General features: G+C 42.5%; 1 protein-coding gene across 3 annotated transcripts in view; it reads right to left on the bottom strand.

Annotated features, from left to right (window-relative positions):
* Positions 1 to 26,866, bottom strand: part of DHTKD1 (dehydrogenase E1 and transketolase domain containing 1) — a 45,743-nt gene that overhangs the window by 8,599 nt on the left and 10,278 nt on the right. The window contains exons 5-13 of one of the 3 annotated variants that reach the window (XM_027560212.1): positions 22,404 to 22,673; positions 11,338 to 11,509; positions 9,947 to 10,145; positions 7,696 to 8,008; positions 6,392 to 6,476; positions 5,772 to 5,911; positions 4,502 to 4,652; positions 2,663 to 2,769; positions 582 to 746 (exon numbers count right to left, since the gene is read on the bottom strand). In XM_027560212.1, the coding sequence (XP_027416013.1) occupies positions 582 to 746; positions 2,663 to 2,769; positions 4,502 to 4,652; positions 5,772 to 5,911; positions 6,392 to 6,476; positions 7,696 to 8,008; positions 9,947 to 10,145; positions 11,338 to 11,509; positions 22,404 to 22,673 (1,602 nt within the window). The remainder of the gene's footprint in view (positions 1 to 581; positions 747 to 2,662; positions 2,770 to 4,501; positions 4,653 to 5,771; positions 5,912 to 6,391; positions 6,477 to 7,695; positions 8,009 to 9,946; positions 10,146 to 11,337; positions 11,510 to 22,403; positions 22,674 to 26,866) is intronic. The other 2 variants (XM_027560213.1, XM_027560214.1) reach the window with 2 other exon arrangements.

The following is a 26,866-nucleotide window of genomic DNA, read 5'->3' as shown; positions in this document are numbered from 1 at the left end:
TGTGAAGCCAGGAAGTAGATAATTTATATTGTTGCAATGTTCGAAAGGGAGTCTACCTGTGATAAATCATTTCACCAAAAAAGTCTAAATAAAAGTCAGTAAGGGGGCACTCTCCATCCCCCTTCTGATGTCTATGTCAGAACCTTTCTCTGTCCCTTTTCACTTTAATAAAACTCTGCTACACACACAAACACACACACACACACAAAATCAATGAATAAAACCACTTGTTTTCATCAAAGTACTTTAAATTCCCAACTTGTGACTATAAACATAGCAGTGCTGACACCATTTGGACTTTGAAATGTTTTCTAAAAGATTATTTCTGCTCAGGCTGGGATTCCAGGGTGATAATATCTGCTATGCCTGTCCTTCACAACAATGAAACTGCAAGCGACCTGGATTTCTAGTTATTCTTGAAAGGTTAAAAAAAGAGAGACACAGCAGCATGGCCAACTAAAACTAAAGAGACACTTCTATTATTTAGAACTGTAACCAGATATACAAGAGAGGGAAATGCAGGGGAAAATATGGCCAGAGGAGAAAGACTGACAAACCAGCTTTCAGCTTTTTCTACTTACGGGGAGTCTGAGCAGTGTCTTCGGAGAAACAAGGATGAGGGGCTTCCTGAAGTTCCGAATCATCTGTCTCCGGAGCAGGTGGAAGTACTGGGCGGGCGTGGTGGGGTGAGCCACGCACATGTTCACAGTGTCCCCATCCACACCCTCCTCTGTGCTGTCACACATCTGGGAGGGAAGTGAGAGGAAGGAGCCGACAGTCAAGTCAGCTCACTCCATCCCAAGGGCACAGGCTATGCTAAGGGAAACCAGGCATCTCCACGAGATGGAGAGGAGATGTGTCTCTTCCTCACAGAAGAAGACCAGCAGGTAAATGTATGACCCATGAAGAATTCACCAGGAGAGGCCTGATGGCTCCCATCTGCCGAGTCTGTGTGTTCTAACGTGGTTCTTTCCAAACACGGTGGGCTGCAAGAAGCATCTTAAGAGGGGGAAATCCCTGATGATCCAGTGGTCAGGACTCAGTGCTTTCACTGTTTAGGGCACAGGTTCAATCCCTGCTTGGGGTACTAATATCCCACAAGCTGTGTGGCATGGCCAAAAATAATTAAAATTTTAAAAAGAAGTATCTGGAAGGGACTTTTTGAAAAATACAGACTTTGATGCCTGTGGAGTGAATATGTTGGAAGGATGCACTGTCTGAATCTCACTCTCCTGATGAAATAAATGCAAGGATAGTTTGTTTTATAGACAAGAATAAAAACAGCTAACAAGGTTGAAATGCTGAGGATGAGGAAGGAACTCTCAGAAGACTCTGCTGGGACAGAAAGTGGAGGCATGTCTTCTAACCCCAGTCAAGAAGCAGTGGAGAGGAATTCCCTGGCAGTTTATCAGTTAGTACTGGGTGCTTTCACTGCTAGGGCCTGGGTTTGATCCCTGGTCAGGTAACTAAAATCCTACAAGCTGGGCTGCATGCCCAAAAACAAAAACAAAACTGATGACTCCCAAATTGTATCTTTTGCGTATTCATTTCCTAAACTTCTTTGAAAAATTACAGTTTTGTATTTCACACTCAATTCTTTTAATTTACTTGCAATTTATTTCTGTAATCTAATTTTTATGAAATTATTTATCTGTCTTTACCAACCAACCAGTTATATGCATTTATCTATCTACTGTTTTATCTACCTATCACCTTTATATATATTTTATCTGCATGCATGCTAAAATAATTACTGATATGCACATACTTAGGGCGATGTGTACTGACATCTTCATTTACTTTCAAATACATGCAAAAATTACATGGATTTACAGATAGAGGAATGATGGATGAATAGATACATGATAAAACATTAAAATAAAACATTAATGGCAGAATGTAGCAAGTGGGCATATGAATATTCTCTGTAAAATTTTTCCACCTTTTCTTTATGCTTGAAATTTTTTATAATAAAATATTAGGAAGTAATATGCATTAAGTGGCATTGGTAATGATTCTTACCAAAAGATAATGGTAATTTCTGGGTTGTTACTTCAAATTTTTAACAGTCATGAATCATTTTATAAAAATACTATCACTTCTTAGATCTCAGCTTGGTCCTAATGCCTGTGTGTGTGCTCAGTCACTCAGTCACATCTGACTCTTTGCAACCCCATGGACTGCAGCCCACCAGGCAGCTCTGTCCATGGGATTTTCCAGGCAAGAATACTGGAGTGGGTTGCCATTTCCTCTACCAGAGGGTCTTCCCAGCTTAGAGACAGAACCTTCATCTCTTGTGGCTCCTGCATTGGCAGGAAGATTCTTTACCACTGAGCCACCTGGGAAGCCCTTGGTCCCTGTATCTCTGTTTATAAAAGGCTCCTTAGATGATTCCAATGATCAGCTTGACTCAGAAGCTACTGATATTTGCTGCATAAGAAGAACTTTCACTGCCATGAAATCATGATACTAACATGCTTGAAGCATTGTATTCCAAGAAATATTGACTGACATTGCAGTAGATCTGTTTCATTCAAATACTACGATGTCTTATTACAGTCCAAGGTTCACATTCAGGAGTGTCTGCAGGAGGCAGTTCTATTTCAGAGCACCTAGGAAGCAGGGGAAACATTCCTTGGAATCTAGAAGGCAGTGGACATACCTGCAAGAAACGCTCTATTCGACAAGATGAGTGCTCCGGTCCAGCCCCGTCGTACCCGTGGGGAAGGAGGACCACAATGCCGCTCTGGAGGAGCCACTTGGCCTCGCCTGTAAAGCAGCGGTGGGCGTGAGAACCTGCAATGCAGGTGCCAGACCACCCTAGGTGACTGGGCAGGAAGACACCTGTTAGTTTGCTGCTGCTGCTGAGTCGCTTCAGTCGTGTCTGACTCTGTGCGACCCCATAGACGGCAGGCCACCAGGCTCCCCCGTCCCTGGGATTCTCCAGGCAAGAACACTGGAGTGGGTTGCCATTTCCTGCTGCTGGACCCCCTCAAAAGCATTTTCAATGCACGTGCTTTCTCCTTAGGAGGAAAATACAGACAAACCTCCAAGATATTGCAGGTTCCAGCCCAGGACTCTGAAGTAAATTGAGTCACATGAGTTGTTTGGTTTCCCACTGTGTGTAAAATTCATATTTACACTAAACCACAGTCTAGCAAATGTGCAAGAGCACCGTGACTGAAAAAACCATGCACATACCTTAATCAAAAGAAACTTCTTGCTAAAAACTGCTAACCATCATCTGAGCCTTCAGCAATCAGTCTTTTCACAACAGTGACATCAAAGATCACTGATCACAAATCACCATCCCAAATATACTAATAATGCAAAAGCTTAAAATATGGCAAGTACCAAAATGTGACACAGAGACAAGAAGTGAGCAAATGCCATTGGAAAAATGATATGGATACACTTGCTCAATGCAGATTGCCAGGTAAAAAAAAAAACGTAGTGACTTTCTCTATAGTCCAGTGGTTAACAATCCCCCTTCCAATGCAGAGGACAAGGGTTCAATCCCTGGTCCAGAAGATTCCACATGCCTCAGGGCAACTAAGCCCATGTGCCACAACTACTGAGCCGTAGAATCCGAGATCCAAAACAAGAGAAGCAGGCTGTTTAGAAGAGTCTCTGGACATGGCAAAGTCCAGTCTCCTCAAGCCTCTTTTCTTCGTCAGGACCACAAAGTTACAGAGAAGCAACCATGAGAAGGGCCTGAGGTGTGCACACAAAATCCATAAGTGGTTCCCCCAGAAAATGGGGGGAGGGTCTCGGGGGAGACTCAGACTTGCACTTAATATACTTGGAATCTCTACAATGAGCGGGCACTGCTTTTGTAAGTGATGATTAAACCTAGTAAGATGCACAACTTCCAACTCTGAGATACTTGTGTGACCCTGGGCTGTGGGGAGCAGCTTTTCAAGACCGTCATTCATTCTAATCACGCTTCCCTGGTGGCTCAGATAGTAGAGTCCACCTGCAATGCAGGAGACCCAGATTCAATCCCTGGGTTGGGAAGATCCCCTGGAGAAGGGAATGGCAAGCCACTCCAGTTTTCTTGCCTGGAGAATCCCATGGACAGAGGAGCCTAGTGGGGTGTCCACGGGGTCACAAGAGTCGGACATGAATGAGCAACTGACACACACATTCATTCTAATCACAAGTCCTCACTGTGTCACCACTGCCTGCTTGTTATTCATGCTGTAGTTACTCAACACACACCAAGAGCAGACCTGAAAATCAGACCTCTTAGGAGTGGGGCAAGTATAGGCACCATTCCCTAGAGCCAAGCACGCTCCCCGGGAGACACAGCCTTTCTGCTCTCAGAGGCTTATGTGCTCTTCCCAACAGCATATTGAACTGTATGACAGCTGCTATGCCCCAGTGGATGACAGGATGGGCCCTCAGGTAGTGGGGCAAGGGACGCTGTGGCCACAGCTATGTCCCCATTCCATACGCTTGTACCCATGCAGCTGGTGTGATGCGTCCACCAGACACCAACCTCCAGAGATGAACGTGTCAAAGATGATCTGGGCGCCATTGAAGAAATCGCCAAACTGAGCCTCCCAGAGGGGCAGCAGGTTAGGGCTCTCAATGCTCATCCCATACTCAAATCCCAGGACGGCCTCTTCCGACAGTGGGCTGTTGCTGACCTAGCGCAATATTCAAAGTTAACTGATACCATATATCAAATCACAAATCAATAAAAGACATTGATTGGGTAGGGGAAATACTAGACATTTCGGTATCTAGATCACCAATCTAGATAACTGATCAAGATGGGGATTTTAGACTAATTTAAAGAAAATATGAGTTGCGTGTCCTTTAAGTAATTCCCTGGAATCTTGCTTTGGACAAGTGTATTTTTTAAAATATTGAATATCAGTAAACCCCATGCTCTCAGACAAATTGCTAGAGTAGGGAAAAAAGATGATACGCCACTAATTGTACCTTAAAGGATAATTCAATAAACTTCATGTGCCAGGCACCACTGGAGAAGGCGATGGCACCCCACTCCAGTCCTCTTGCCTGGAAAATCCCATGGACGGAGGAGCCTGGTGGGCTGCCGTCCATGGGGTCGCTAAGAGTCAGACACAACTGAGCGACTTCACTTTGACTTTTCACTTTCATGCACTGGAGAAGAAAATGGCAACCCACTCCAGTGTTCTTACCTAGAGAATCCCAGGGATGGGGGAGCCTGGTGGGCTGCCGTCTATGGGGTTGCACAGAGTCGGACACGACTGAAGTGACTTAGCAGCAGCCAGGCACCATGCTAGTTGTTAGAGAAACAAAAATGAAAAGACCCAGGCTCTGCTCTTGAATCTAATGAATCTAACTCAGTGACTGGAAATACATGGTAATAGATAAATTCATCAAGCCTGCTAAGTCCTTGGGAATAAAATAAGCTTATGGAAGTCAGGTTTTTTTTTTTAAGTTGTCAAGAAATGTTGGCCTATTATCCACATCTTTGATTTATTTTACTGAATTCAGCAACAAGCAGGTTATAATGTCAATTTTGCATTGACAAAATGAACATCCATTGGACATTTACCTGAATACAGATAAGTACCTGGAGTGAAACAGCTCTAGTCTACTTGCTAGTCTGTTACTTCCATTCCAAGTGGATCAACCTGCACTGTCTATCCATTTAGCATCCCCTTATTTCAAAAAGTACTGAACCCAAAGTTCAGATGTTACCGACATCTATCGCTAAGAAGTCTGTAGCTACGATCATTGACCTGGGTGTTACACTAGATAATGAAATGTCCTACCTCTAGAAACCCCTTTTGATTAGGGTCCATATGGTTCAGGGGGATATAAGTGTCATCTGTCTTCTGGCAAACAACCATTGCGTGCCTCTGGCTAAAAGTTCCACGGCCCACATCTTGGCCACTCAGACGGACATTAAAACCTTAAGCAAGCAAGAAGGGGAAAAGAAAAATCCAGATTCCCATGAATAACCTAAGTGATAATAAGGCCTGATGACCCTGAATTCTTATACACCAGCTCATCCTGAGAATCACTCTTAAGATAATAGATTATCCTTCTTAAAATGTACCTGTCCTATATTCAAAACTCTGTAGTCAAAGTGAATTGTTTAAGAATGAAGAGTCATCATTTGGCCTACAATTACTAGGGAAAATATCTTTCCAATACAGTCATGCCTGAATCCTGTGTTTCCATAGTCTATTTGCTGATGAAGGTTATTAACATGACTTATACTAAGATTAAACAGTGTTTTCAGGTAAGAAGAGTCACCATGTCTGAGAACCTCTCTAGTCAATAAGAATGATACAATGTAGCTGTAACTCAAAACTGCAGGCATCAGGAATGAGAGATGTCATATAACGGCATCCCCTATCCGCTGTGCAGCTATACAGAGAAGTCGTACCTTCAGCAAGCAATGAGCCCAATGCAAGAGCTTCTGCCGTGGCCCAGTCTAACTTTGTTCCATCCATCACTTTCTCCACTCGAGACTAAAATTGAAGGGGAGGGGAAAAGAAACTTTTAAGAGCTCACATCCTGTTTCACACTGAGTTCAAAAAATGTAATGCAACAATGGATAAGGCTCCAAAACATAGTATTAAATACAACAGGAGGCGCAGAAGGTAACATGAGAGTAATGACAGCAAGTATATGACGTTTGAAAGCAGGCAAAACAAACAGGCACTCAGGTGAGTGGTTAACCTGGCGGATGGATGAGAGGAGGTATCAGGGAGTTGGCTGAGTGGGGAGAGTGGGGCTGTATGGTGTAAGTAATCTTCTTTCTGTCAGACGGTGAGTACACAGATTTTTTTCATGGTCTCTACACCTATAATAGAAACTTACAAACCAAGCTAGTGTTTTAAAAATAATCCAGAGTTCATCATGCCTTCATCCAAGTTCAAGAAAGATGAAGGCCTGTATCTCCTTGCTTTCCCAGTTTTATAGCTGGAAGTTCCATGTTCCAGGAAACCACCAAGTTGCAGGCAAACCAGAGCAGTGTATGTCAATTTATACTTAACACAAGACAATAGGTAAAACCTCAATATGTTTAAGGATCCAAATGTTACTTTTGGGGACTATGTGTATTGATTTTTATTCATTTTATTTAAGCCATCCCCCTACCTACCCAAAATGAAAGTGTCTTCTGCTCACAGCTCAGAAAAACCAAAATGGGCATTTCTGTGTGGCTGAGTTTTTAATAACGGGCATGTAGTAACTGTATATATAATGTATAAGACATGTTTGGGTTTAAAAAAATAATAATAATAAAATAAAATAAAAAATTTTTTTATGTGGACAATTTTTTAGATCTTTATTGAATTTGTTATAATATTGCTTCTGTTGTTTATATTCTGGTTTTTTGGCAGTGAGATCTGTGGGACCTTAGCTCTCTGACCAGAGAGGGAACCCCCACCCCCTGCATTGGAAGGCAAATTGGACCATGGCACGTTGGACCACCAGGGACGTCCCTAGACATTATGAATGAATGAATGAATGACTAAGTGAAGGAAAAATAGAAGTTAGAGGTAGACAAAATCTGAGTTAATTGACAGTCTGTACCAAAACTCAGCTAGGATCAGTTTGTAGAAACTAATGACTCACATTAAACATCTGTCAAGTACATTAGCCAACCAACAAGACCAGACCAACGCCAATTCCTTGGCTGTGAGAGATGGACAAAGAATGCCTGGGGGTGTCTGGGCTCCCCACCTGCACATGCATCTTCAGAAGGTGACTGTGTATCTGGAACTCCTCAGGCACCTCCACAGACTTCTTACCAATAAACTGCAGGAGGTCAAGGGGCACACCTGTGTTCCAGGAAGTAATACAAGCTTCCGGCTGAACCAAGCCTTGCCAATGGGCCTGCAGGCTCGTGGCAGGGGGCCTGTAGTGGGCCGCATGAGTCAAATGGCCATTTAACTTCACATAATAGGAGGCTTTGATTTCCGACACCTCCTCCTGGGTTGTGAGTCCGTTGGCCATAAGGTACTCTGCATACATATCAGGGATGCTCTTCCGGGCTCTGTCCAAGGAGGAGGGAAACAAAAATCAATCACGTTTGTAAAAATCAAAAAGAGACAGACACAGTTATTATCAAAGGTATTCTGAAGTGTCGTTGTTATAAAAACGTATGCAGGAAATGTTTTGGGACTAGACAGAGGAGGTGCTTGTATTAATACAATTCACACTGAATCGTTCACTTTAAAATGGTCCATTTTAACCTAGTATATAGCATATGGAATACTGCTCAATGTTATGTGGCAGCCTGGATAGGACAGGAGTTTGGGGAAGAATGGATACATATATATGTATGGCTGAGTCCTTTTGCTGTGCACATGAAACTAACAACATTGTGAACTGGCTATACGCCAATATAAAATAAAAAGTTAAAAAAAAAATGGTCCATTTAAGGAATTCTGTGTCAGTCCAGCAGCTAAGACTCCATGCTTCCATTGCAGGGGGTGTAAGGGAACTAAGGTCCCATATGCCATGCCAAGCAGCCAAAAAAAAAGATCTATTTTATGTCATGTGACTTTCACACCAATAACTTTGTTTTTTAAAGGTAATGGTGTGTAACCACTTGTTCCAGGCAAGCTAGAGAAAACAAGTTTATCTTTATAGGCTTCTGTCTGCAGTCAGGTAGAAATAATGAGTACAGGAGTTTTTTTTGCTTGTTTGTTTTTTACCAATTGTTAATTCTGGACAGTTATTTATGAGGCTGACCTACACTATCTACTTATTCTGCATTCTTTTACTTAAAAAAGTTTGAACCAAATTTGCCAACACCTGTTTCAGGTTGCTTGAATAAGCCTGTAACTATTCTGCATCTGGATTTTACAAAAATAGAAATAACCATGCTGCTGCTCTGCATTCCCATAATATTTTACATGACAAAGTCTGGTCACATTGACCACTGTAATCCTTAAAAAAAGTGAAAGGTAGACAGGATATATTCTTAAAATTGGGGTCCTGAGTCACATCATTCGGGTGCTAAGTTCAAAGCTAAATGGATGGACTTCCTCAGTGGTTCAGTGGTTGAGAATCCGCCTTCCAATGCAGGGGACATGGGTTCGATCCCTGGTCTAGGAACCAAGATTCAACATGCCACGGGGAAACTAGAGAGCCCTTGTGCTGCAACAAGAAAAGCCTGTGGGTTGCAAGAAAGACCAGTGCAGCCAAAAGAAAAGGAAAAAAGAAAACTGGGTGATTTAAAAAAAAAAAAGCTCAATGGAGAACTCAGATTTGTTCCTCCAAGGGCAGTCTGCTACCTATGACCAGAAAGGCCCATAAAATGTCACCAAGTTTATTCCTCTGCTTTAATTTATGTCTATGAGGAAATCAAGTAGGAAAGAGGGATCTGTTTTACTTTCTAGCATCTAAAAAGGTAAATCTCAAGACCTGGCTCGGAGAAGGCAATGGCACCCCACTCCAGTACTCTTGCCTAGAAAATCCCATGGACGGAGGAGCCTGGTAGGCTGCAGTCCATGGGGTCGCTAACAGTGGGACACGACTGAGTGACTTCACTTTCACTTTTCACTTTCCTGCATTGGAGAAGGAAATGGCAACCCACTCCAGTGTTCTTGCCTGGAGAATCCCAGGGATGGGGGAGCCTGGTGGGCTGCTGTCTATGGGGTCGCACAGAGTCAGACACGACTGAAGCGACTTAGCAGCAGCGGCAGCAAGACCTGGCTGTTCATTCCTCCCACCTGCTAAGTGAGGCTGTTAAGCTTCCCTTTGTCTCTTCACTGAGGAGACATGTAGAGTTGGAAAAACATGGGGAGCTTTCCTGTGACCCGCAGGGTGATCATCCCAGTGTGCCCAGGGCTGTCCCAGTTTGAGCACTGAGACTGTCACATCCCAGGCACACTGGGAAAGCTGGTCACCTTCCTGAAGTGAGTCTAATACAAATATTAATGTGAGCACTGCAGGGGAGAGGGCACATGATGGCTCAGCCTCGTACCTGATGATCTGGTACATGCCCGGGTTGGTGAAGAAGGGCTCGTCCAGCTCATTGTGGCCCCACTGCCTGTAGCACAACAAGTCAACAATCACATCTTTCCGGAACTGGCGCTGGTATTCGAACGCCAGTTGTGCGGCCCGCACCACTTCCTCTGGGCTGTCTCCATTGACGTGGATGATGGCGCAGCCCACCAGCTTCCCTGAGGCAGAGAAGACAGAAATGAAGCCAGCCAGTCACCCCATGAACCTACCCGCAAATCCTGTTGCCCGCCTGGGGAGACAGCCCACATTGTAGGGGTAGTTTGGCTTGGGTGTTAAGAACCTGCACTTTGGGATTTCCTTGGAAGCCTAGTGGTTAGGATTCTGGGCTTTCACTGCCAAGGCCAGGTTCAATCCCTGGTCAGGGAACTGATATCCTACAAGTCATACAGTGCAACACCTCCCCACCTACCACCAAAAAAAAAGAAAAAAAGAACCTTCACTTTGGAGGCCAGCTGACAAGAGAGAGTTTCAGACCCAGTATTTGTGTCTGTGTGATCCTGGTAAAGTCATGAATTCCAGTCTCCTAATCTGGGACACTGGAATAATGCTCCTATCTCCCAGTGAGGTCCTAAAGCATCAGTGAGTTAATGCATACAAAGTGCTTAACAGCCTGGTACCTAATAACGGATGTGTGTGTGTTATTATCATTATGACTATTATCTTTCCTCCTGACATAAAAGGGTCTTTAAAAGATGTAGCCTAAGGGGAAAAAAAAGGATTTCTTCAAAGAGTTGGTTGAGAATGAATTTTCAAAATCTCTAACTAATCACAAAAAATTCACATAGATAGTCCCAAATGGCAACCAGGCCAGGCTCTGGATGTAAAAACAGTACAGTTCTCACCATCTGACAGTTCTCCCAACTCTATGAAATAGGGAATGAATAATAAGAAGCCCTGTGTTTCTTTTAATATTGTCAATTTCCACAGGTTAAAATAGGACGCCTTTGCTTCTTCATATCTGATTTCCAACCAGACCCTCTGGCCAGATTTACCGGTTGAACACATCCTTTTTGACTGTGGTCTTGGGTACTCTGAATATCTAAAGACAATTACTCCAGTTGTACTAACTGTGTTGATCTCTGGATTATACCAGATCATTCAACTGGATACATCAGCAATTTGAGATGGGACCCTTTAAGTTCTATTCTTGTCTTATTTCCTGGGATTGAAAGATCACACTCGGACTTTGAAAGGAATATTAACAACACTGTTGGTGACCACTCACCATATCTAATCCCAAAATTAAAATGGGACCAGCAGTGAGGTTCCCTCTTCTGAGTGAACTATAATAGAAGTTTCTCTAGGAATGCCTTATTTGACTCAACATCAGCTCTTCCCTGGGTTACATACCGATGTCACTACAGTATAAGGAAGACCTTCCTCTTTCTGCAGGAGTGGTGTAACCCAGCTGGTTATTGACAATCAAATGGACACTCCCACCAATTCTGAAATGCGGGAGATTAGAGAGCGTAAATGTTTCAGGAACAATCCCTTGACCACAGAAAGAAGCATCACCATGAACCTAGATCATGGGGGAGAGATAAGAAAATGAACGTAAGCGGTGGAGACATTTAGGTTTAGTAACCTAATAGTAACAGCAACAAAAAACAACCATGCTCTCAGCACTCCCTGGTTGCCACATGCCACGTGCATGCTCAGTTGTGTCCGACTCTGTGACCCCGTAGACTGTAGCCCACCAGGCTCCTCTGTCCATGGGATTTCCCAGGCAAGAATACTGGAGTATGTCGCCATTTCCTGCTCCAGGGGATCTTCCTGACCCAGGGATTGAACCTGCATCTGCTATGGCTCCTGCATTGGCCGGCAGATCCTTTACCACTGAGCCACCAGGGAAGCCCTGTCCCTGTACCTCTGTTTATAAAAAGCTGCTCCCTCCCCTCCTAAAAATCTGCTCATTATAGAAGTTCCTAAAGCAGCTCTCAATGATGCTAAATCAGCCCTTTTCCTCTTGCAGCTAAGACCAGCTGACCTATTCCTTCCACCCTACATCATCACCTGTACCCCTGGCCTCTTGCATCCCCATCAACATGGTAGTATGCACAGCAGCACCAGAGAAGGTAGGGTGATGGGAGATGCAGGAGAATCAGCTCTAGGAAAGCAGTCATGAAAGTGGCCTGCAAGATGCAAGGAACAAAATAAGTTCGAACCCTCACTCTTCCCCAGTCAGATTTCCCCCAAAATGAGAGGGTGTCGCTCACATCACCTCCTCCCCGCTAGGTGTGTTGGACACCACTGTGAACATAAAAGAGAATGATTGACAGCAAAGACGGGGGGTGGGGGGCGAGGAGCATATCATACACAAATGAAAGGAGGCTTTGAGGAAAGGGCAAAATACTGTTTTAAGAGAATCTCTGAAACGTGCTCTTCTTCCAAACCTTTCGAAATCTACTAGATCATGATAGCACAAGACCTGACAAGGTCCTACTGTAGAGCACAGGGAACTATATTCAACATCCTGTAATAAACCAGAATGGAAAAGAATTTTTAAAAGAATGTATATATATGTGTATAAATAACTCACTTTGCTATATTGCAGAAATTAACACAATACTGTAAATCAACTACACTTCAATAAAGAACTTAAAAAAAAACTGGGAAATGGAAGGTGATAGAAAGGGGAGTCAATTTTTTTTGGAAAAGTTGAAAGCAAATAATGGGGGAATTGTAGATCCTAGGGGAAAGTATGGGTGCCACTGACTTCATGCTATATAGAAGGCTATTATATCAATAAGGTGTATGTTGTACATATAAAGTTTATGTAATGTTATATAATAAATGTATTTTAATTTAAAAGTTATTAAGTAAAAAAATAAGGGATAATTGGAGAGAATAGCATGGAAACATATACATTACCATATGTAAAATAGATAGCAAGTGAGAATTTACTGTATAAAACAGGGAGCTCAACCCAGTGTTCTCTGACAAGCTAGAGGCGTGGGAGATGGGGCGGGGGGGTTCAGGAGGGAGGGAACATATGTATGTATACCTGTCACTGATTTGTGTTGATGAGTGGGAGAGGTCAATACAATATTGTAGAGCAATTATCCTCCAATAATTGTATTTTGTTCTATATTTCTCAATACTGTAAAATTACAATCTTTGATAATTAAAAAAAATAAAGGGAGTTTTGATAAAACAAAAAAGAAAAAAACAAATAAACAAACAAAATGCTCAACAAAAGAATAACATGATCTGAAAAAAAAGGGTAAAATGACCTGATATGGGGAATTACATGGCAGTCCAGTGGTTAGGACTCAGTGCTTTCACTACCGAGGCCTGGGTTCAATCCCTTAGATGGGGAAGCTAAGATCCCAAAAGCCTCTTCGTGTGGCAAAAAAAGTTAATTAATTTGTTCAGTCGCTAAGTCCTGTCCAACTCTTTGTGACCCCATGGACTGCAGCATGCCAGGCTTCCCTGTCCTTCACTATCTCCCCGAGTTTGCTCAAACTCATGTCTATTGAGTTGGTGATGCCATCCAACTGCCTCATCCTCTGTCGTCCCCTTCTCCTCCTGCCCTCAATCTTTCCCAGCATCAGGGTCTTTTCCAATGAGTCAGCTCCTTGCATCACGTGGCCGAAGTACTGGAGTTTCAGCTTCAGCACCAGTCCTTCCAAAGAATATTCAGGGTTGATTTCCTTTAGAAATGACTGGTTTGATCTTGCAGTCCATGGGATTCTCAAGAGTCTTCTTCAGCACCACAACTCAAAAGCATCAGTTCTTCGGTGTTCAGCCTTCTTTATGGTCCAACTCTGACATCCATACATGACTACTGGAAAAACCATAGCTTTGACTATACAGAACTTTCTCAGCCAAGTGAAGTCTCTGCTTTTTAATATGCTATCTAGGTTTGTCATAGTTTTTCTTCAAGGAGCAAAAGTCTTTTAATTTCGTGACTGCAGTCACTGTCCACATTAATTCTGGAACCCAAGAATATGAAATATGACACTGTTTCCACTTTTTCTCCCATCTATTTGCCATGAAGTGACAGGACCAGATGCCATGATCTTTGTTTTTTTAATGTTGAGTTTTAAGCCAGATTTTTCTCTCTCCTCTTTCATCTTCATCAAGAGGCATTTTAGATCCTCTTCACTTTCTGCCATTAAAGTGGTTACCATCTGCATACTTGAGGTTGTTGATATTTCTCCCAGCAATCTTGATTCCAGCTTGTGAGTTATCCAGTCTGGAATTTTGCACGATGTACTCTGCATATAAGTTAAATATGCAGGGTGACAATATACAATCTTGACATACTCCTTTCCCAATTTTGAACCAGTCCATTGTAATTAATCTGATATGGTAACCACTGTGGCCCTAATTAATAGCAGAAATAAAAGACTTAAATACGTATGAAGAAAGAATCCTTGGAAGGTAACTTTTTTAATGACAGTGAAAATATCCTTAAAAGAGTAATTTGTATATACAAGTAGAACATTTTAGTTAAGAAAGGAATCCCTGCTTTCCTTGGTGAACTCTCCAGCCCACACCTTCCTCTAGATCAGATCAGATCAGTCGCTCAGTCGTATCCAACTCTTTGTGACCCCATGAATCGCAGCACGCCAGGTCTCCCTGTACATCACCAACTCCTGGAGTTCACTCAGACTCACGTCCATCGAGTTAGTGATGCCATCCAGCCATCTCATCCTCTGTCGTCCCCTTCTCCTCCTGCCCCCAATCCCTCCAAGCATCAGAGTCTTTTCCAATGAGTCAACTCTTCACATGAGGTGGCCAAAGTACTGGAGTTTCAGCTTTCGCATCATTCCTTCCAAAGAAATCCCAGGGCTCATCTCCTTCAGAATGGACTGGTTGGATCTCCTTGCAGTCCAAGGGACTCTCAAGAGTCTTCTCCAACACCACAGTTCAAAAGCATCAATTCTTCGGCGCTCAGCCTTCTTCACAGTCCAACTCTCACATCCATACATGACCACAGGAAAAACCATAGCCTTGACTAGACGAACCTTTGTTGGCAAAGTAATATCTCTACTTTTGAATATGCTCTCTAGGCTGGTCATAACTTTCCTTCCAAGAAGTAAGTGTCTTTTAATATCATGGCTGCAGTCACCATCTGTAGTGATTTTGGAGCCCAGAAAAATAAAAGTCTGACACTGTTTCCCCATCTATTGCCATGAAGTGGTGGGACCGGATGCCATGATCTTCGTTTTCTGAATGTTGAGCTTTAAGCCAACTTTTTCACTCTCCACTTTCACTTTCATCAAGAGGCTTTTTAGTTCCTCTTCACTTTCTGCCATAAGGGTGGTATCATCTGCATATCTGAGGTTATTGATATTTCTCCCAGCAATCTTGATTCCAGCTTGTGCTTCTTCCAGCCCAGCGTTTCTCATGATGTACTCTGAATAGAAGTTCAATAAGCAGGGTGACAATATACAGCCTTGACGTACTCCTTTTCCTATTTGGAACCAGTCTGTTGTTCCATGTCCAGTTCTAACTGTTGCTTCCTGACCTGCATATAGGTTTCTCAAGAGGCAGGTCAGGTGGTCTGGTATTCCCATCTCTTTCAGAATTTTTCACAGTTTATTGTGATCCACACAGTCAAAGGCTTTGGCATAGTCAATAAAGCAGAAATAGATGATTTTCTGGAACTCTCTTGCTTTTTCCATGATCCATCAGATGTTGGCAATTTGATCTCTGGTTCCTCTGCCTTTTCTAAAACCAGCTTGAACATCAGGAAGTTCACGGTTCACATATTGCTGTAGCCTGGCTTGGAGAATTTTGAGCCTTACTTTACTAGCGTGTGAGATGAGTGCAATTGTGTGGTAGTTTGAGCATTCTTTGGCATTGCCTTTCTTTGGGATTGGAATGAAAACTGACCTTTTCCAGTCCTGTGGCCACTGCTGAGTTTTTCAAATTTGCTGGCATATTGAGTGCAGCACTTTCACAGCATCATCTGTCAGGATTTGGAATAGCTCAACTGGAATTCCATCACCTCCCCTAGCTTTGTTCGTAGTGATGCTTTCTAAGGCCCACTTGACTTCACATTCCAGGATGTCTGGCTCTAGGCAAGTGTGAGTGATCACACCATCGTGATTATCTGGGTTGTGAAGATCTTTTTTGTACAGTTCTTCTGTGTATTCTTGCCATCTCTTCTTAATATCTTCTGCTTCTGTTAGGTCCATACCATTTCTGTCCCTTATCGAGCCCATCTTTGCATGAAATGTTCCTTTGGTATCTCTGATTTTCTTGAAGAGATCCCTAGTCTTTCCCATTCTGTTGTTTTCCTCTATTTCTTTGCATTGATCGCTGAAGAAGGCTTTCTTAGCTCTTCTTGCTATTCTTTGGAACTCTGCATTCAGATGTTTATATCTTTCCTTTTCTCTTAATGCTTTTCATTTCTCTTCTTTTCACAGCTATTTGTAAGGCCTCCCCAGACGGCCATTTTGCTTTTTTGCATTTCTTTTCCATGGGGATGGTCTTGATCCCTGTCTCCTGTACGATGTCACGAACCTCATTCCATAGTTCATCAGGCACTCTATCTATCAGATCTAGGCCCTTAAATCTATTTCTCACTTCCACTGTATAATCATAAGGGATTTGATTTAGGTCATACCTGAATGGTCTAGTGGTTTTCCTACTTTCTTCAGTTTAAGTCTGAATTTGGCAATAAGGAGTTCATGATCTGAGCCACAGTCAGCTCCTGGTCTTGTTTTTGCTGACTGTATAGAGCTTCTCCATCTTTGGCTGCAAAGAATATAATCAATCTGATTTCGGTGTTGACCATCCGGTGATGTCCATGTATAGAGTCTTCTCTTGTGTTGTGGGAAAAGGGTGTTTGTTATGACCAGTGCATTTTCTTGGCAAAACTCTATCAGTCTTTGCCCTGCTTCATTCCATATTCCAAGGCCAAATTTGCCTGTTACTCCAGGTGTTTCTTGACTTCCTACTTTTGCATTCCAGTCTCCTATAATGAAAAGGACATCTTTTTTGGGTGTTAGTTCTGGGGTCTACAGAGATGAATGACATTTTGGAGCATCCAAGAACAGTAATAACACACCCTTACATTACCTCCTCAACACTATAAACATTATCTCTATTAACTCATTCATCTACCATGTGTGGGGGGCCAGGGAAAGGAATTTCTACTGTTCCTTTTACAGGTGAGAAAATCAAGGTTCAGAAAGAGTATGCATTTCACAAGGCTAGGACCAAACCTTCTGTGATGCCTCCATTTTTTTCTACTGATTTCTTCACCCTGTCAAACCCATCCCCTGGGTTAAGGAATTTACTGAGTTCTCATTTAACCCTCAGAACATCTGGAAATGTAACACACTTCCATTGACCTCTGAGATCCAGGGAACCAATGGGACAGAATCAAGCAAGAAGGCCAAGCTGTAGACGCTTAACTGTCTGAGCCACCAGGGAAGTCTAAATCACTTCAGTCGTGTCCAACTCTCTGTGACCCTATGGACCTTGCCCACCAGGCTCCGCTGTCCATGGGATTCTCCAGGCAAGAATCCTGGAATGGGTTGCCAAGCCCTCCTCCAAGGGATCTTTCTGACCCATGTCTCTTATGTCTCCTGCATTGACAGACGGGTCCTTTACCACTAGTGCCACCTGGGAAGCCTGAAGAGCAAGCTGGAAGGCTGAAAGGCCAGGATCTGAATTCAGCTTTTCATGGTTCCAGAATCCTTGCCATTTCTCACCAGACTACACTGTCAGATCCAGCCCTCAGCCACACGCTGGCCCACACAGGGTCACGGGGTTCCAGGCATCTGAAAACTCCTCACTCTTTGGCCTCCTGGCTGATAGGACTTCTGTGTGGTAATGATGTGAATGATGTAAAAGGAGACCCATAAAGCAAGGAAGAGAGATGGGTGACTCACAGAAGAGGCGCTGCTAAGAACATAACGTCTATTCATAACTTGCGTCATTTTATCATGGTCTTAGGGTTCTTGGCGCTAAAGCCATGTGTCATCCGCTAATTTTATTTACTTTCTTAAAGCAAAAATAAACAAATGGGACCTAATTAACCTTAAAAGCTTCTGCACATCAAAGGAAACTATTAGCAAGGTGAAAAGACAGCCTTCAGAATGGGAGAAAATAATAGCAAATGAAGCAACTGACAAACAACTAATCTCAAAAATATACAAGCAACTCCTACAGCTCAACTCCAGAAAAATAAATGACCCAATCAAAAAATGGGCCAAAGAACTAAATAGACATTTATCCAAAGAAGACATACAGATGGCTAACAAACACATGAAAAAATGCTTAACATCACTCATTATCAGAGAAATGCAAATCAAAACCACTATGAGGTACCACTTCACACCAGTCAGAATGGCTGTGATCCAAAAGTCTACAAATAATAAATGCTGGAGAGGGTGTGGAGAAAAGGGGGACCCTCTTACACTGTTGGTGGGAATGCAAACTAGTACAGCCACTATGGAGAACAGTGTGGAGATTCCTTAAAAAACTGGAAACAGAACTGCCTTATGATCCAGCAATCCCACTGCTAGGCATACACACTGAGGAAACCAGAAGGGAAAAAGACACGTGTACCCCAGTGTTCATCGCAGCACTGTTTATAATAGCCAGGACATGGAAGCAACCTAGATGTCCATCAGCAGATGAATGGATAAGAAAGCTATGGTACATATACACAATGGAGTATTACTCAGCCATTAAAAAGAATTCATTTGAATCAGTTCTAATGAGGTGGATGAAACTGGAGCCTATTATACAGAGTGAAGTAAGCCAGAAGGAAAAACATCAATACAGTATACTAACGCATATATATGGAATTTAGAAAGATGGTAACAATAACCCGGTGTACGAGACAGCAAAAGAGACACTGATGTATAGAACAGTCTTATGGACTCTGTGGGAGAGGGACAGGGTGGGAAGATTTGGGAGAATGGCATTGAAACATGTAAAGTATCATGTAAGAAACGAGTTGCCAGTCCAGGTTCAATGCACGATAATGGATGCTTGGGGCTAGTGCACTGGGACGACCCAGAGGGATGGTATGGGGAGGGAGGAGGGAGGAGGGTTCAGGATGGGGAACACATGTATACCTGTGGTAGATTCATTTTGATATTTGGCAAAACTAATACAATTATGTAAAGTTTAAAAATAAAATAAAATTAAAAAAAAAAAGAGAGAGAGAAAAGACTCCATGGTGGTGGTGGTTTAGTCACTAAGTCATGTCTGACTCTTGTGACCCCATGGACTGTAGCCTGCCAGGCTCCTCTGTCCACGGGATTCTCCAGGCAAGAATACTGGAGTGGGTTGCCATTTCCTTCTCCAGGGGATCTTCCCAACCCAGGAATTGAACCCAGGTCTCCTGCATTGCAGGCAGATTCTTTACCAACTGAGCTACAAGGGAAGCTCCAAAAACTCCACTGTTGCTCATAAGGCTTTGAGGAGTCAGGTCCATAAGCCCCAAGGAATTCTGGAGGCAGCAGAAACCACTCAATCAAATACACAGCCGATAACAAATGACAACACAATCCCACCAGGTCCAGGACTAAGATGAATGACAGACAGCAAAAGTAGCATCTACAGTCTCACCCAGAATGATTTTATAGACTCCAGATTTCAGGTTTCCACAATAAATTAGAATGTTGAACTTGAATGAGGCAAGACACAGCAGGGTAAAATGTTTGGGGAACACGAAGTAGACAGAAGAGGGCAGTTTCTCATCAGTTTAAAGAACATGCCACTTTCACCTCTTACTTCAGAAATCAGTCCTAACATCAGCTTAATGTACTGGGAAAAGGAATAACTGAACTATTTTAGAGTCTCACGAATTCAAGTGAAAGGTGAAGAGAATGTATGGCTAACAATGTGAAGATTTCTATTTAGAAATGCTATATCATAATCAAATTCAAATGTGCTTACCTGACAATTTATTTACTAAAAGTTTCTGGCCCATGGAAAATTAACAATAAGATAATGTAGTTATTTTTGCATGCTTAATGGATTCAGCTGTGTCTGACTCTTTGCAACCTTATGGACCATAGCTGGCCAGCCTCCTCTGTCCATGGGATTCTCTAGGCATGCATACTGGAGTGGGTTGCCATGCCCTCCCCTAGGGCATCTTCCTGACTCAGAGATCGAACTTGCATCTGTTATGTCTCCTGCATTGACAGTCAGATTCTTTACCACTAGTGCCACCTGAGAAGCCCCCATTTATTTGTATATGTAGACTAATATTCTACTGTCTTGTAGATTTAACTGTTTTCACTGGGTGTAAAGACCCAGTTATTGATATCCAGGATTAATTATCCTCTAGGCATTAAAGGTTTCATATTAAACGAGTACTTGTAGAAGAAAAACGTGACCCACAATCTACACCTCTAAAATATACCTGTTGGGTTATCAAAGGTGGGGGGCAGAGGAAAGTGAAAGTGAAGTTGCTCAGTCGTGTCCGACTCTTTGGGACCCCATGGACTGTAGCCTATCAGGCTCCTCCGTCCGTGGGATTTTCCAGGCAAGAGTGCTGGAGTGGATTGCCATTTCCTTCTCCAGGGGATCTTCTGACCCAGGAATCGAACCCGGGTTTCCCGCATTGCAGGCAGACACTTTACCGTCTGAGCCACCAGGGAAGCTCTAGGGGGGCAGAGGAAGTAATACACTAATCATTTGTCTTGTTTGCCTTAATGCCAAAGACTTTCATTTTAAAGCAAACAAACAAGCAAATAAAATAAATCCAGACTCTTGCAGCCTTGTTAGACAAATACTGTGTGGTTTCCATGAGGGTCACAGTTTCATAGAAGTAATGACATTTCTCCTCTTAGTAGTAGCAGCTATGTCAGTCCATCCTCCCTTAATTAATTCATAACTCAAGAAAGGAAAAATACAGTGAAGACCTTCATCTAAAGTCAGTTGCCTTGATGGGGGGGATAAATTGGGAGATCAGGATTGACATACACACACCACTATATATAAAGTAGGTAACTAATAAGAACTTACTGTATAGCACAGGAAACTATTCAATACTTTGCGATGATCTACATGAGAATAGAATCTTTTTAAAAAAGTAAATATATGTACATGTGTAACTGACTGACTTTGCTGAACAGCAGAAACTAACACAACATTGTAAATCAACTATACTCCAATAAAAAAAATTAACTAGGGACTTCCCTGGTGGTCCAGTGGCTAAGACTCTGTGCTCCCAAAGCTGGGGGGCCTGGGTTCGATCCCTGATCAGGGAACTAGATTCCACATGCTGTAATATGACCCAGCACAGCCAAACAAATAAATAGAAATAAATATATTTTTAATTAGCTAAAAAAATTACTTTTAAAAAGATCAGTCAAAAAATAAAACAGTCAGTTGCCTTGAGATTACTGGTGAGCAGATATTCACATCTGCTATGAATTTATAAAACAACCCCCAAATCTTTTCCCAAAAGTTCATCTTAGTTTCGTCTGGAACATGTGCTGTCTCCTGTCATGACGACTGCGGAATCCTAACCCAAGGCCACAGACACTGAGTCCAGAGCCAAGGTCACCTCTGAAGCTGACTGAGCCCCTTTGTAACCATTGCCAAAAGCCCCCCTGATCATCACCAACAAGATTCCTGACCCCAAATTAGGTAAAAATGCCCACCCCATGCTCACCCTATTATAGCGCCCTAAGAGTCAGACACGACTGAGTGACTTCACTTTTACTTTTCACTTTTATGCACTGGAGAAGGAAATGGCAACCCACTCCAGTGTTCTTGCCTGGAGAATCCCAGGGACGGCAGAGCCTGGTGGGCTGCCACCTACAGGGTCGCACAGAGTCGGACACGACTGAAGTGACTTAGCAGCAGCAGCAACCGATCACCTAATACCACCTTTCCAGCAGGAATTTTCTTTGTCTTGAGGCTATAAAAATTGACTGCTGCTGCTGCTGCTGCTAAGCTGCTAAGTCGCTTCAGTCGTGTCCGACTCTCTGCAACCCCAGAGACGGCAGCTCACCAGGCTCCCCCATCCCTAGGATTCTCCAGGCAAGAACACTGGAGTGGGTTGCCATTTCTTCTCCAATGCATGAAAGTGAAAAGTGAAAGTGAAGTCAGTCAGTCATGTCTGACTCTTCTCGACCCCATGGACTGCAGCCCACCAGGCTCCTCCGTCCATGGGATTTTCCAGGCAAGAGTACTGGAGTGGGGTGCCATTGCCTTCTGCAGCTAAGCCACAAAAGCTGGCTGAGCCAGCTGGCTGTTCTAACACTGTCCTATTGGCTCTCCCTGGTCTGCCAGGAGGTGCCGGCCAGCCCTGTTCCCAGTGCCCACATTGTCTCTGCTCTTTGATCTTAATAAACTCACTCCTTTCTGCAGTACTCTGGAAATTCTTTTTCAACCCCCATTCGGACTGCGATGACAACTACCAAATTAGACACTTTTTCTTCCCAGTATTCCCAACCTCTGGCCTTACTTCCTGAAGCTCCCAGTACCTGTAAGCAGATGACTTTGTCCCCAGGCTGAGCTGAACTGTCCAGGGAGTAGTCCCCATCCTGCCTGGACTGCTGCCTGCCCCGAGTCTTCCCGACTGCCACAGGGTTCACGGCTTCCAGGTGCGAGGGGTTGGGCAGCATAGTCACATGGAGGGGATGGTGCGCACCGAAGTCCAGGTCAACCGAGGACGTTAGGTGAGACAGGACATCGCCAACGGCTGAAATGTTTTCTGGAAATTCACTTAAGCCTCGCATTTTACGGAACATCAGCTAAGCCGAGTAAACACACAAGAAATAAATGGGAAGAGGTGGTTTGTTTAAATCACACAATCTAAAAAAAACTTTATGCACATGTTGTATATATATTGTGACCATGCATTATTTAAAGATAAGCACACACTTGTAACTGCTAGAATGCACGGAGCTATTTGGAGATGTTTATCATCAAATGAAGTTCTAACACGTTAAGACAAGTCCAGCATGATGCAGACAGTAAGATACCTCTGCCTTGCCATAAGCAAAATTTTTTTCTTAAATGCACTTTTTAGAATGCATTTTCCAAAAGAACTAGTATTCTTGTTAAATTAACAGGAATACTTGCTATTATTTGAGTTACTGAATTATTCAAGTATATAAATACATGAATTGCTAACAAGAATTATTCTTATAACTTTTATAATTAAAGGAAAATAAGAACTTCATCCCATTTAGTCACAGGATGACATTCACTACTTAGCTCAAGTGACATCTAAGACACTATTTTGCGATTCTCGGGTTGTAGCATCTATGTAAGTTCTGGTACCATTTTAGTTTCAAAATTGTGAAAAATGTATGGATATTTTGAACATGAAAAGTAACAAAGTGCTATTAAAGATTCTAAATATGTTCTCTTTACAAAATATAATGAGTAATTGATAAATCATTGATTTTTAAAATTAAAAAAAGAAACTATATTTCGCGATTCTCAAAGGACTTCTCTGCATACATTCTGTCACCTCATTTTCATCCTTTTCTATGAGATAGGTGTTACTATCTATTTTAAAAATGAACAAGCTAAAAGACTAAAAATACAGTTGCCATACAACCCAGCAATCCACTCCTGGGCATATATCTGTCATATAAAACTCTAATTAGTACAAGCACCCCAGGGTCCACCAGCAGCACTATTTACAATACCCAACACATGGAAAGGACCTAAGTGTCCATTGATGGACAATGGATAAAGAAAATATGGTATGTATATAATGGAATACTGCTGCTCCTAAGTCACTTCAGTCGTGTCCGACTCTGTGCGACCCCATAGATGGCAGCCCACCAGGCTCCACCATCCCTGGGATTCTCCAGGCAAGAACACTGAAGTGGGTTGCCATTTCCTTCTCCAATGCATGAGAAGTGAAAAGTGAAAGTGAAGTCACTCAGTACTCAGCCACAAAATAGAATGAAATAATGCCATTCACAGCAACATGGATAGACCTAGAGATTATCATACTAAGTGAAGTAAATCAGACAGAAAATGACAAAAGACTTGTGTGTGCAATCTAAAGAAATGATATAGGAAATCCCTGGTGGTCCAGTGGTTAGGATTCTGCACTTTCACTCCCAATGGCCTAGGCTCAATCTCTTGTCGGGTAACTAAAATCCCACAAGTTGAGCAATGCAGACACAAAAAAAAGGAGAACTTATTTACAAAACAGAAACCGATGCACAGACATAGAAAACAATCTTATGGTTACTAAAGAGGAAGAGGAGGGATAAATTAGGAGTTTGAGAATTAAAAAAAAAGGATGAGCAAGAAAAATTACTTGGCTACAAAGGTTAAAAGATTCTTGGTTACAAAGCTGGGTCTCAAATCAAACTACCAAGGACGGTATGTTATGCTCAATTGGCCAAATGGTTTAAATGACCCAAAAGCTTCTTATTGCCCTCACTGCAAATAGGAACATACAAACTCACAGGATAGGAAGAAATGTGATTTTCACAAGCTTCACTTCAGTTCAGTTCAGTCGCTCAGTTGTATCTGACTCTTAGCGACCCATTGACTGCAGCATGCCAGGCTTCCCTGTCCATCACCAACTCCTGAAGCTTGCTCAAATCGTGTCCATCGAGTCAGTGATGCCATCCCACCACCTCATCCTCTGTTGGCCCCTTCTCCTCTTGCCTCCAGTCTTTCCCGGCATCAGGGTCTTTACCAATGAGTCAGTTCTTCACATCAGCTGGCCAGAGTGTTGGAGCTTCAGCTTCAGCATCAGTCCTTCCAATGAATATTCAGGACTGACTTCCTTTAGGATTAACTGCTTTGATCTCCTTGCAGTCCAAGGGACTCTCAAGAGTCTTCTCCAACACCACAGTTCAAAACCATCAATTCTTCGGCGCTCAGCTTTCTTTAAGGTCCAACTCTCACATCCATCTATGACTACTGGAAAAACCATAGCTTCGATTAGACAGACCTTTGTTGGCAAAGTAATGTCTCTGCTTTTTCATATGCTGTCTAGGTCGATCATAATTTTTATTCCAAGGAGCAAGGGTCTTTTAATCTCATGGCTGCAGTCACCATCTGCAGTGACTTTGGAGCCCAAAACAATAAAGTCTGTCACTGTTTCCATTGTTTTCCCATCTATTTGCCATGAAGTGATGGGACTAGATGCCATGATCTTAGTTTTTTGAATGTTTAGGTTCAAGCCAGCTTTTTCACTCTCCTCTTTCACTTTCATCAAAAGACTCTTTAATTCTTCGATTTCTGCCATGAGGGTGGTGTCATCTGCATATCTGAGGTTGATAAGTCTCCTGGAATTCTTGATTCCAGCTTGTGCTTCCTCCAGTCCAGCGTTTCACATGATGTACTCTGCATATAAGTTAAATAAGCAGGGTGACAATATACAGCCTTGACATACTCCTTTCCCAATTTGGAACCAGTCTGTTGTTCCATGGCTGGTTCTAACTGTTGCTTCCTGTCCTGCATACAGATTTCTCAGGAGGCAGGTCGGGTGGTCAGGTATTCCTATCTCTTTAAGAATTTTCCACAGTTTATTGTGATCCACACAGTCAAAGGCTTTGGTATAGTCAATACAGAAGAAGTAAATGTTTTTCTGGAATTCTCTTGCTTTTTCTATGACCCAATGAATGTTCACAAGTACAGTCATTGATAATCATTTCTGTGCTTTTGAGTAACTGCTTTGTCTGGGATACAGACAAATTTTTGGTTTAAGAATTTCTACAGGTGTCAAAGCACACCTCCATCTGTCAATCATTTTATTCTGTTGTATTCTACCTTTTCTACAGTGAGTTTTCAAAGCTGATTAAGGATCTCTTAGCATCAGAAACACTGAAGTATAAACAAAAAAGGTAAAACTTGGCCCCCAGACATGACATCATGTGTATTTTTTTAATTAAGAAAATTTTTTGGATTGAGGTATAGTTGATTTACAATATTATATAAATTCCACGTATACAACATAGTGATTCAAAACTTTTAGAGATTTTACTTCATTTAGTTACTATAAAATATTGGCCATATTCTCTGTTTTACAATATAGCCTTTAGCTTATTTATTTTTTATAAAGTAATTTATCTCTCTCAATCCCGTATCCCTATATTACCCCTTCCCATTTTCCCTCTCCCCACTGGTAACCACTAGGTTGTTCTATCTGTGAATCTGTTTCTTTTTTGTTATAGTTATTAGTTGTTTATGTTTTGGATTTCACATATAAGTGATAACATGTAGTATTTAGCTTTGTGTGGCTTACTTCACTAAGCATAAAACCTTGCAAGTCCATTCCTATTGTTCTGAATGACAAATTTACATTATTTTTTATGTCTGAGTTATATTCCATTATATGTGTGTATGCCACATCTTTATTTATCTGTTGATGGACACTTAGGTTGTTGCTGTATCTTATCAATTATAAATAATACTGCCAGTACTTTGGCCACCTCATGCAAAGAGTTGACTCATTGGAAAAGACTCTGATGCTGGGAGGGATTGGGGGCAGGAGGAGAAGCGGACAACAGAGGATGAGATGGCTGGATGGCATCACTGACTCGATGGACGTGAGTCTGAGTGACCTCCGGGAGTTGGTGAGGGACAGGGAGGCCTGGCGTGCTGCGATTCATGGGGTCACAAAGAGTTGGACACGACTGAGCGACTGAACTGAACTGAACTGAAGAACGTTGGGGTGCGTGTATCTTTCCAAATTAGTGCTTTTGTTTTCTTCAAATATATACCCAGGAGTTGGACTGCAAGGAGATCCAACCAGTCCATTCTGAAGGAGATCAGCCCTGGGATTTCTTGGGAAGGAATGATGCTAAAGCTGAAACTCCAGTACTTTGGCCACCTCATGCGAAGAGTTGACTCATTGGAAAAGACTCTGATGCTGGGAGGGATTGGGGGCAGGAGGAGAAGGGGACAACAGAGGATGAGATGGCTGGATGGCATCGCTGACTCGATGGACGTGAATCTGAGTGAA

This window comes from Bos indicus x Bos taurus, chromosome 13, assembly GCF_003369695.1.
Source record: "Bos indicus x Bos taurus breed Angus x Brahman F1 hybrid chromosome 13, Bos_hybrid_MaternalHap_v2.0, whole genome shotgun sequence".
In the NCBI taxonomy this organism is placed as follows: domain Eukaryota; kingdom Metazoa; phylum Chordata; class Mammalia; order Artiodactyla; family Bovidae; genus Bos; species Bos indicus x Bos taurus.
This window is presented reverse-complemented; position numbering and strand designations above follow the sequence as displayed.